This window comes from Bos javanicus, chromosome 2, assembly GCF_032452875.1.
Source record: "Bos javanicus breed banteng chromosome 2, ARS-OSU_banteng_1.0, whole genome shotgun sequence".
In the NCBI taxonomy this organism is placed as follows: domain Eukaryota; kingdom Metazoa; phylum Chordata; class Mammalia; order Artiodactyla; family Bovidae; genus Bos; species Bos javanicus.
In genome coordinates, this window is record NC_083869.1 from 24,149,425 (window position 1) to 24,161,996 (window position 12,572).

The 12,572-nt window shown below is 39.1% G+C and overlaps 1 protein-coding gene across 2 annotated transcripts in view; it reads right to left on the bottom strand.

Annotated features, from left to right (window-relative positions):
* Positions 1-1,189: 1,189 nt before the first annotated feature.
* ITGA6 (integrin subunit alpha 6) overlaps positions 1,190-12,572 on the bottom strand; it is an 87,948-nt gene continuing 76,565 nt past the window's right edge. Inside the window, exons 24-25 of one of the 2 annotated variants that reach the window (XM_061435270.1) lie at positions 8,092-8,217; positions 1,190-3,354 (exon numbers count right to left, since the gene is read on the bottom strand). In XM_061435270.1, coding sequence (XP_061291254.1) covers positions 3,193-3,354; positions 8,092-8,217 — 288 coding nt within the window. In that variant the 3' untranslated portion in view covers positions 1,190-3,192. Of the gene's footprint in view, positions 3,355-5,543; positions 5,674-8,091; positions 8,218-12,572 lie in introns of those variants that run through there. The other variant, XM_061435279.1, reaches the window with a different exon arrangement.

A 12,572-nucleotide genomic window follows, 5' to 3' on the forward strand; every position in this document is an offset into this window, starting at 1 on the left:
CTGGTCCGGACAATGTAAGGCATTTCCCACCAACATCTACCCCACATTCTAGAATATTCTCAACCACAGGGGCATGGCATAAGCCATAACTCTGCATGATATGCTGCGAGGTTGTAGCAAGTAATCTGCAACCAACAATTACATGTCAGTGTTCACAGACAGGTCCAAGGGTCCCCTGTATGAATACCACTATCACACTCTGAGGCATCTCTGATTTTTGTGAGGAAGAGAAGGAAGCAGAGTCCCAGGAGTCCCATAACGCACTACCATGACCTCTGCCAAGGGCATTTATGCCACAGCCCTAGCCAAACCAGTTACTGATGCTCCTAACCACTGACTACACATCACTGCAGTGACTTACACTGGGTATACCCATGGGACTGTGGTTAATAGAGTCCCAGCCACTGGCCTGTCTAAAAAGTACCTATCACTCATTTCTTTATATGGTTAACATCACTGGTCTGACCTTCAAAGAACTAACAAGGCTAAGACATAATGTATAATACCAAGTACAATGGAAAACTATTCCCTAATAGACTGGACATTTTATGATGGAAAATGTATTCAGGCCAGGGCATGCTATATTGTCTGCACACTATATACATGCCTTCCATTTATTAAATTGTGACAATCCGGCTAGAGAAGTTTCAAAAAGCTGCTTAAATTTAAATGAAATCCACTGATGAAGAAAATATTTTCTGACCTGTCAATTCTGCCTAGTCAGTGCTTGGTAATCAGTATAATGAGGCAGGTCACAGGTGGACTGCTGTCACAGTGAAAGTGTGTTCTAAGAAGAAAGCAACTTAGCCGTAAGAACTTTTTCCTTTGAGCCATGCGTCACTGCTAGCTGACACCCTATCCTTCAGAGGCATAATAAGCCTTTGAAGCAGATCAATCAGTGCTTACACACAACTCCCAATTTGCAGATATCTTGAACAAGCCACCTTTCAGATCATTTTCTTTTGAAAATATTCTCAACAAACAGTAAAGCCAAGAGAGGAAAAAAAATCACATTTACATTGCATTCTGTGGAGCATTAATATCTTTGGCTGATCTGAGATTATTCTTAGTGTCCCATAAATAAAAACACCAAAACCTTTATCGTTCAGCTTGATGCAATAAAAAGAAAGGCAAGTCAGGTTATTTATAATTTCACATGTACAATGCTGTGTTTCTAAGCCACAAACACTTTCATAAAAAAATTTTTATTTCACACTTTTATACAAATATCCACAGGTATCTTCTAATCATGAAATAATTTTACAATGCTAGTTAGTATACAAATGTATCAAATGCAAACAGACCAGTGACTTGACTTGAGATGACATTTTTAACAACTATAAACACCACTACATTCGTGTTTCTTTTGTTGGTGAACCACCCTTGCACCCCGCCCCCCTTTTTAGGACATTCATTTTTATAACAAAGGTCTATAAACACTTTCAAAATATCAGCTTCTCAGCAACCTATAAGCCAGCGCACTGGGTTCCAAGTTATCTAAGCAAGAAACTGAGATTTTAAACATTGTTATGACCTATTTTAGAGAAATTTCTGTAAACAAAATATCATCTGTAAAACTATTTTTGTTTTGAAAATTCCAAAGCACAACTAATATCTTAAGGGCATAAGATTTCTGGAAAAAAAAAAAAACAAAACGCAAAAGCATCAATGTCACATATAGCTGTATTTTGTTCTTTTAAAAGATTTTGAGATGCTACTTATACTACAGCCAAACAAATTAGCACCTGTTTGTTGCTGTACCCCCGTAATGTAACATTTTGAAGTACAGTAATTTTTAAAAATTTAGCTTTCCAGCTATTCAATCTCTATTGAATGTATATAATAATAACTTCCTCCTCCCTCCCCTTCATCTTTAAAATTAAACAATTTAAAGTTCTTTTCAGAGTAGTTATTTTGGGGGATGCAGACAGGGGAGGAAACAAAGCAAAAAACAGAACATGGACTCATTGATTAAATGATTCCAATAATATTGTAAAACTTCGAAGCCACGATGTTCAGACTCTTGGTATCAGGTATTCAGTAGTCTTACACTGGATGGGTCTGGGTCCACCATCGGCACTCACCGTTTCTTTCAAGTCCTGAATATACAACATTTTCAGCAGTGACTAGACTGCACTCAAGTCCAGCAAACAATCCCATTATTTCCAAGAGTTCCTGGTGGTTACAGCAGGAAAATCAGAAATATCACACAGGGCTAAACTAAAAAATATCTTCTGTCTTTAAGAATTACACATCTCACAGTTAAATTCTATTTCTTAAATGTTTTGGGTTTGGAGGGAGAGGATAGTGCTGTCATGAAGGGAGTTAATAACTTAAACTTATACTTTATCTGTAAAGTATAACAACTCTCTGCTATATCTATAAAGACTTACTATGTTCTTTAGGCAGTCAGTAATTGAGGTCCAACCAGTGACCTCTTATGTTCTGATTCTGATTGCTTAATCCAACCTGAAGGGCAAACTGGAGAATCTTTGGCCTGTTAGTCAATAACAAAATGGTTTGTGAAAAAGAAAAATAAATACCATATACAAATAAGTATAACTAGCATTCAAATCTGTTATGCCTGTGTGTTTTAGAGAAAGGGAAATGAAACCTGTGTGTATTTGGCGTGAGCAGGTATTCACACGTCTAGGAAATGGAAAAAGATGGCAGGATGGCAACATTACCTTCTATTGCACATTTAATTTATGGGAGCACTTTAGTTTGAACACAGTTACTCTGATGGTATAGGGTTGTGATGCAGGACAGTTAACTGGCATGTTCTCCCATCCTTTGAGAAGAACGCTGGCAGAGGTGGTGCCAAGGCTGGGACGGTCACTCTGGCGCAGGGGTCACGGTGCCTTCTTCCAGCTACACCTTTGGAAGGATGTTGCGTAAGAGTAACCGGGCAGGCCCTTCCCCAGCACAAGTAAGTCAAAAACAAAGGCAACCCGGAACGTTAAATTAAGGCAGTTAAAGAAAAATCCATTCCAACAGCCTTCAATTTGGCTGTGCAAAACAGGAGCCTCGGGCCACGTAACAATGTCCACAGTTAAAACTGTAGGCCCGTACTGTTGTGCAGTCTGTCTGAAATCAGTATTCAGATATTGAACAGGTTTTTCAATCCATCTGAGTGTCTGGGTTGGGGAAAAAATAAAGCAGTTTGGATACTGTGAAGCTTTTCTGGCCTCCCTAGGAGTAGCTTTCATTTTCATTCCACTTTGTGATCCACTGTTTTTTTTCAGGGTTATCATTATATTTTTCATCTGGGATCTCTCGCTCTTCTTTCCGGATCCTTACAGCGTGGTATCGGGGAACGCTATCATCGTACCTAGAGCGTTTAAAGAATCCACACTGGAGACGGGGGGAGAAAGAAACAGACACAAATTAAGTAATTCCAAGAAGGGCAAGTCCACTAGATGGTAATATCTAAGCTTTCTGTTCAGCTATGCCTAAATTTAGACTGGGACAAAGAATAAAAGACATGGTTTTCTTTTAAGAAGGAACTAATAGGTCAAAAATAGTAATAGCCGGTGAGGATAAACAGAAGAGAACAGCTGTAAAACTGGAAGAAAAGTCCCTTTTCCCATCTTGTCTTTCCGTCTTATTATAGCAATGTTAGTTACCTCTAAGAGTTGAAGAGTTTATGAAACAGTGCTTCCATTTTTTTATAATCACCATATTATATGTAAAAGATCTAACTTTCAGATTACTAGAACATCATGTTAATTTCAAGAACAACTTTTTTTCAAGGTCATAAACCAAAGATTATGCCATGCCCCTCTTCCACTAACAAAATGGAAATCAGGTCACAAATATTTTACAAATTACTACTTGAAATGGGTGATTTAATCTCCTCTCCTTCTAGGCTCCAGTACATCTTTCTTAATAGCTAAGATGTAATTTATACTGCCTGGATTTCCAAATGAAGCTTCCAAACTAAGCTGTTTCATTAATAAATCATGCAGTGACTGTGTCCTGCAATAAAATCATTCATGTACCACAAAGAATTTGAGAAACTATCACTAGATTGAATTTCAGAGCATCCTCTAATTTCTTTTCTTTTTGGCAAAAATACAGCACTTACACTTAGATTATTAATGAATATATATTTTATTAATCTGTAAAAACATATTCAATCTTATCCAAAGTAGGTTTTTATTGGGAACATACCTGGAAATTCTTAAGTCAGACGGAATTTTTTTAATAAAATATATATGTATTTTTTAAAAATATGTCTTTAATTTTTAAATGCAGATAAAAGATGGATGAGGAAGATACTTAGAATAGTTGATTAATGTGTTTACTATGCGACATCAATAGGCATAGAACATTTGTTTTGAATGATGTTAAGCTATAAAAATGGCATGGGGCAAAATAAAATTATGTACAAATTTATCACTATTTATCACAAATTTATCACTAAATCGGTGAGGAAAATGGGACAAGAATTTTTGTTCTAAGGTCTTTTCTATTTTCTGCAAAAAAGCCAAAACACCTATCTGTCACATAGTGTGACTACTGCCCCATTTAAACAAAGAAGAAATCGGGGTGATACATAAACTGAAATGGAAATGCTGGGATTCGTCATGACAGGGCCATGGAAAGGGATTACAGGGGTAATTCTACCCTCTGGTGCCCACAGAAATGGAAAAAGGAATTGCTGCCAATTCCTGTTTCCATGGAGTTACAAATAAGAGAAGCCAAACATGAACTTAAAATCAGCTGAGACCCAGGGCTGAAAAAAATTTCTAGGAACATGGAACAAGGTCAAACTCCATTACAACATTTTGAATAAACTGTCCACAGCATTTTTATATTAAACTTTTGTAAACTGAAGGCCATGTTGGCAAAGAATCATCTTCTGAAGTCAACCATAATGTCTGTCACGCCAGTAGTGAAGAGTTTGTTGTAATGGTCTTTGACTTGTAGTAGATATGCAGGGAAAGGAAGTTGCATGCTTAGCCAGCATAAAACAATTTCTGAGCAACAATAAAAGCATTCCGAAGCCTTGCCCCATCATTTTATAGCACGAAAATCAAAAAGATGACAGTGAGAAAGCCCTCTCTTAAAGAGAAACACAATGTTTCCAACATGCAACAGGTTAATTAGGCAGTCAACACAAACTTCTGTGGGAAATTCCAAAATGGACAAGAAATCTGGGATGATTTCTTATGCATCTTTGAAATTCCAAGTGGTAAGCTACATACTAGATTAACAACACGTGGGAAACTGGTCTACTGTAGAGGTCTAACACCTCCTATGTGTACGTAGATAGCAGTTTTCTTCATTGCTGTGGGTGATGTCTATTAACAACAAAAAGTAGCTCACCTGCAACGAAAGATTCTTTGTGCACTTAAAAAAAAAACAACACTAAGCTTTCAAGTGAAATAAATGAAATAAATTCAAGCAAGGCAAGCCAGTGTGGACATTTGGAAAACGTCTGTTAATGGGACACACACAGCAAGCTGTTGCTTTTAAAGTTAGCCACCACAACCATAGCAGGTTCCACAGCTAGCAATTAAAAAACATTGATCAATTACCAATTACAGAAGTAGATCAATACTACGCATCAGAAGTAAGCCTCTCTTTATCAGATGGCTGAGCATGGATCTCAGCCTTGTGATATGTGGCATCATAGTGATCTTTCTTATTTCTCTTGAAGAAACCACACTACAAGGAAGCAAGGTATTTAGTCAGTGTTACAGTTCTGTGTATAAAAGCTAAACAAAAGAAAAATCTCAAAGTTTAACCTGTTTCCTACTTACAGCTTGCTTACAAAGAGACCACTATGGATCAACCAAAAGGGAACGGACCCCATACCATATGACACAGTGACATCAAGTGTGCTGTATACTCAGTTGCTAAGTCCTGTCTGATTCTTTATAAAGACTGCATGGACTATAGCCCACCAGGCTTCTCGGTCCATGGAATTTTCCAGCCGAGAACATTGGACTGGATTGCCATTTCCTTCTCCAGGGACTCTTCCTGATCCAGGGATCTGCTTGGCAGGCAGATTCTTTACCATGGCACCCCCTGGGAAGCCCCAGTGACGTCAATTAACCCAACTCTATTACCATGGGTCTCTGGTCAAATATTTATATGGATGACACTAGGAAATTGATTTTTCTATTTGTAACAAATCCTAAGGGCCAAAATCATTCTAAAAGGGAAAATATTTACACATCTGATCATAGTTTGGGGTAGTTTCTTCTTGCGGGGCTTCCCAGGTAGCTCAGTGGTAAAGAATCTGCCTGCCAATGCAGGAGACAGGGGTTCGATCCCTGGGTCAGGAATATCCCCTGGAGGAGAAAATGGTAATCCACTCTAGCATTCTTGCCTGGGAAATTTCACAGACAGGGGAGCCTGATGGGCTATAGTCCACGGGGCTGCAAAAAGTTGGACACAACTCAGCACACACTTTCTTCTTGCAGGGGATATGGAGTCTAACTATGCAAGATTGACATCTGTAGATTACTGATTCAAAGTGTAAGAATAAATTCTCTAAGACTTAGCACAAATCCAAATAAAGAGATACTGAATATATTCCTGTCCTTTTCAGTGAATTTGAAGGGATAAGTGCCATCTACTTGAGGCCTTTGTGGGGTAAATCACAATATAAATTTGAACATACCATCATGAAATAATGATTGCTCTCACTTTCCCAAATTCTGAGCCATCACATAACGTTTAAGTGATAGTAATCTGTGCTCCTCAGATTAGGTCACTCTAAATATAGAGATACAGGAAAAGACTGTCCTTATAGGACCTCTTCTGGAGAGCAATAGAGGGCCATCCTCAAATATCAAACCTCACATTCAGCTTTTGATATCCAAATAATTTCCAGAGCATCTCCTATATCAGCTGGCTGCACTCAGACAAACCTACTGTCTAAAGTAAATATCAGGTAGGGCTGGCTGACTTCCCCTGGGAGGATGGGTCTTGGCATGAGCAGATACCAAACTTCAATCACACGACTGGAGGATGCCCAAAAACTATCTCAAAATTATCTTGGCAAAAAGGAAGTTACTTGGAAAAATAAAGCAAAAAGAGATGCCCAATATTTGAAAGTGAGAATATCTTAAGTCCTTGTCCATTATACTTGGATCCAAAGAAAAGATAAAGATAGTTTGATCCTAGGGACTAGTAGTTGAGTTTCATCATCCTTTGCCTCTAGACCAGACATGTTTGGAAACCCCAAATTTCCGGCCTTTTAGAAAAGTAATACACTGCATACATAATGTCACAGTAATTATCCTAATGTTTTAGAACTGAGTAAAGGATAGAGACTATAAATATCCTCTCTTCACATCATGTCAAGTTGAGTTGCCAAATAAGTCATTACAAACTTTGTTTTGAGTTTTTGGGGACTGTTGATAAAAGTCTGTGAATCTCCATTACTACCTGAGAATAACCCAAGATCTATAGATGATAACTTTTGCCAAGAAAAGTACGTGACATCTCATGCATTTTTTGTAATGTCGACTATTTACTGGTAGAAAGCAGAGGGAAGATACTACATTATATTTACAGGACCAGACTATAATGAAGTACATCATATTAAACACAGATCTTCCTTATGCTTGACATAGGCTATGGTGACCACTTTGGGATTCATTGATTTCATGCTTTCCTATTTCCTAATCTAGCTGCAACTGTAACAAGCCCCCATTGCTGCCATGAACATTTCTTTACAAAAGTTGAAATTAATAGGGATACAGATTCTGATCAGGGTGATAACCAATTTGGCTTAGATTCAGAATTTGATCAGCAATAAAGAAATGGTCATAGTGGTAAAATTTAAAAAATTATTATCTGCCAAACATGCTATATTATATGTGAAAACACTGAAATTTACACACTTAAGAAACCTCTTATATAAATAGTATTCCTTTACAAAATATTAGATAGGTATTCAGATCTTCATTATATAATTCTTGAGTTTGCTGTATTTTGGAAACATTTCATAGAATAAAATGTTGGGAAAAAGAAGCAATGAAAAATGTATGTACTATCAGTGTTAATTTACTTTAAAAAGAAAACCTGAAATAAAGTTTATATCACAAAACTCAAGTCCCAGATATGACTTACCTTCCACAGTAAAAATACTAATAGACCAAGCATCAAAATCCCAGCAAGAATGGCCACTAGGATGATCCACCAAGGTACTCCTGAATGTTGAGCTACAGTCTTTGAGGGAAACACAGTCACACGAACCTATGGGGCGTAAAGGAAAGCAAGACCATTACAAACTCGGGTGAGAATTAAACCCTGAGTTTGGATCACTAATTCTGCTTCTAGATACACTTGGTCAATGTAGCCTACAGATGGATGACGTGTCTTTTTGGTCTGAGTTCCTTTCCTTTAGTAATGGAATATTGCTTCAAGAGGCATTTCTTGGAGCTCTTTTGCCAGAACCTGGAAAATGCTGAATTATGTTTTGATGAAATAATTGCTTCTGTGCTAACTTATCTTTTATAAATTTTTATAACCAATAAAAGTAGAGAAAATTGTATAATGAACCATCATTTAATCAACAGCAAGTTTCAATAATTACCCAGAGGGATACAACCAATCTTGTTATATCTACGTGAATATAACCTGGTATCTTTTTGAGAACAATCACCCTCTCTTAATCAAGCATTCAACAATGGCAACAAAACGGTCCATTTATGCACAATTAGCCTACATTCCTCACTCATATTTTAAAGATGTTATGAAATATAAAAGAGGAATGGAGCTGCATTACTGACACCATTCTAATTTTCCCTTAAGGTTAAAAGCAAGCAGGACCCAGTGGGGCCCTCTCAGCAGACCAAAGCTTTATGGTTCAAACCTGACAGTTACTTGGAACCACAGGATTGTGATGGTCATCTTTGAAAACAGAAGATTACCTCTTCCCCAGCACATAGCCCCTTCCTCTCTTCCCTAAGTAATCTCAGAACAAAACCTGGGCAGTTGGTTCTTTGGGACATGAGTTTACCTTCTCCCCAGGATTGCTAGATTCCTCAATAAAGCTTTCTTTTCTTTTACCTAACACTTGTCTCTCAGTATTGGATTCTTGGGTTATGAGAAGCCAAACCTGAGTTTGGATAGCAAACTAAAGACGCTCGTAAAGAATAAAATTTTCTGAAATGGCTTGCAGTCATTTATTACAACAATGTGTACATACAAACAAGACTCTGGATTCATTCAGAGGCAGCTTACAGCTTTAAGCAGCAGCTGATGAGAAGTTTAAGCTCTAAATACTTGATAGCTGGCAAATACCAATTGAATAGAAGTGTTTATTCAGAAATCTAAAAAGTTGCTTATGGTAATTTGCAACAATTTGGTTATGTGAGTTTAGAATTCAAGTGGATTTCTGTGATGCCAGAAGGTTTTTTTCAGGAAACTAATCTTCAAAGCTTATAAAAGACCTGGTGAAAGCTATAAATATGATTTTGTAAACTATACTGATTATTCATCTATCACTTTGAAGTTTCTGCTATTTTTGAATTTAAAGAATATAAAGTGAAGGGTAAAGAAAACTTAAGAGAGAACAATTTAACTCCTCAGAAGTGTTTCTAGATAAGTATTCTACATTAGTGTTGAATTCTGGATGCTGCCTAAAATGCTTCCATGTCTACACTGTGATCCAATACTACTATACTAGAACACTTAAAAAAAAAAAAAACAACTCTTAAAGTACTTCTATCTATACTAGAAAACAAGTTTTCAACCTGCTCTTACAGAATATACTTAAAAGCAGGAACTGCTTTTCTTTAAACATCTTTAACAGGAACAGAATTCACATTAAGAGTTTTCTAAACTCTAACCGCATAAACAACCTTTATCAGCTACTATGTTTCCTGTTATGGTCTCAATGAAGTTTCACTTAAGCTCTCAGCCCAGGGGAGGGCCTCCTGACTCACTTCCTCTTGCCTCCCCTTTCCCCAACAGGTGTCCTCAGTTCAGTCGCTCAATTGTGTCCGACTCTTTGTGACCCCATGAATCGAAGCACGCCAGGCCTCCCTGTCCATCACCAACTCCCAGAGTTCACCAGGACCCACATCCATCGAGTCAGTGATGCCATCCAGCCATCTCATCCTCTGTCGTCCCCTTCTCCTCCTGCCCCCAGTCCCTCCCAGCATCAGAGTCTTTTCCAATGAGTCAACTCTTCGCATGAGGTGGCCCAAGTACTGGAGTTTCAGCTTCAGCATCATTCCCTCCAAAGAAATCCCAGGGCTGATCTCTTTCAGAATGGACCAGTTGGGATCTCCTTGCAGTCCAAGGGACTCTCAAGAGTCTTCAACACCACAGTTCAAAAGCATCAATTTTTCGGCGCTCAGCCTTCTTCACAGTCCAACTCTCACATCCATACATGACCACAGGAAAAACCATAGCCTTGACTAGACGGACCTTTGTTGGCAAATGTCTCTGCTTTTGAATATGCTATCTAGGTTGGTCATAATTTTCCTTCCAAGGAGTAAGCGTCTTTTAATTTCATGGCTGCAGTCACCATCTACAGTGATTTTGGAGCCCAGAAAAATAAAGTCTGACACTTTCCACTGTTTCCCCAACTATTTCCCGTGAAGTGATGGGACCGAATGCCATGATCTTTGTTTTCTGAATGTTGAGCTTTAAGCCAACTTTTTCACTCTCCACTTTCACCTTCATCAAGAGGCTTTTGAGTTCCTCTTCACTTTCTGTCATAAGGGTGGTGTCATCTGCATATCTGAGGTTATCGGTATTTCTCCCGGCAATCTTGATTCCAGCTTGTGTTTCTTCCAGTCCAGCGTTTCTCATGATGTACTCTGTGTAGAAGTTAAATAAGCAGGGTGATAATATACAGCCTTGATGTACTCCTTTTCCTATTTGGAACCAGTCTGTTGTTCCATGTCCAGTTCTAACTGTTGCTTCCTGACCTGCATACAGGTTTCTCAAGAGGCAGGTCAGGTGGTCTGGTATTCCCATCTCTTTCAGAATTTTCCACAGTTTATTGTGATCCACACAGTCAAAGGCTTTGGCATAGTCAATAAAGCAGAAATAGATGTTTTTCTGGAACTCTCTTGCTTTTTCCATGATCCAGCGGATGTTGGCAATTTGATCTCTGGTTCTTCTGCTTTTTCTGAAACTAGCTTGAACATCAGGAAGTTCACGGTTCATGTATTGCTAAAGCCTGGCTTGGAGAATTTTGAGCATTACTTTACTAGTGTGTGAGCTGAGTGCAATTGTGCAGTAGTTTGAGCATTCTTTGGCATTGCCTTTCTTTGGGATTGGAATGAAAACTGACCTTTTCCAGTCCTGTGGCCACTGCTGAGTTTTCCACATTTGCTGGCATATTGACTGCAATACTTTCACAGCATCATCTTTCAGGATTTGAAATAGCTCAACTGGAATACCATCACCTCCACAGGTGTCCTAGCTTTAAGCTAAAACAACTCTTTCTTGAGATTACTGGTTGAAGCAGAGAGGTACCCATGAAGTAGGGGAGAGAGAATGGTGAGAGACCAGTAAAGAAATAACATAGTTGATATGAGTGCTAAGTCAGACAATCCTAAACTAAAAAGATTACTTCCACCAGCCTGTGCTTTATCTTGGCTTCCAAAGTGTACAGTGGTCAAGAATCCTCTGCCAGTACAGGAAACACAAAAGATGCAGGTTCAATCCTTGGGTCCAGAAGACCCCCTGTAGAAGGGAACAGGTCCCACTCCAGTATTCTTGCCTGGAGAATTCCAAGGACAGAGGAGCCCGGCGGGCTACAGTCCATGGGGTTGCACAAAGTCGGGCACGACTTAGCAGCATGCACACACACACGCTTTATCTCGTTTAACTCTGCTTCCCTAGTATGTAGCACAGGCAAGCCACACAGTATCCATGGGCAAGGTGATGACTTGGAAGGGCCATTCTCATTTTTACCAATAAGCCCTGATGAAGCCTTTTGAAGTGGAGAGTAGACACTGGTCCACAGACAGAGGAATCAGCCCTATCACCACGGTAGCAGTCTTTCAAATGGATGCTCTTAGAGGGAAACCACACCCCAAAACTGCTGCAATCCGACAGCCATAAGGACTGAACAAGGTAGTTTTTTATTTTGTGGGGTTAGGAGTCGGGTGCAGTGTAAGCAGGAACTCAGCCGAGAGCTCTAAGCCCCAGGTCTGGCTACCATTCAAATCAGATCTTGGAGCCTTTTAGAAACTAAAACAAGTCACTGTGCATCAGACTGAGGACGAATGCTAGGCTCTGGGCCACACATTTAAGGTTCGGATGTGCTCTGCAAACTCAGTGTGTGTGTGTGTAAGGCCACGCCGCAGGAAGGCGAAAGAGGCCGGTCAGCAAGACTTTATTGTTTGTTTCCTTAAACTGTCAACTCTGTGTGGTGTGTGCGTGTGCATTTTGACAGTCATTCTCCAGCTGGGACTGAGAATAGGAGGGGAGTGGAGCTGGCCTTAGAATCAGGAGGGGGCAGACAAACTATGAGCTGAGATTCCCAGAGCTCTGGACATCTTGTCTCATCTCGTCACAGCAACTATTACTGATGAACAATGACAAGTTCAGGCCAGTAGAAACTACTCCAACTTCAAAAACAAACA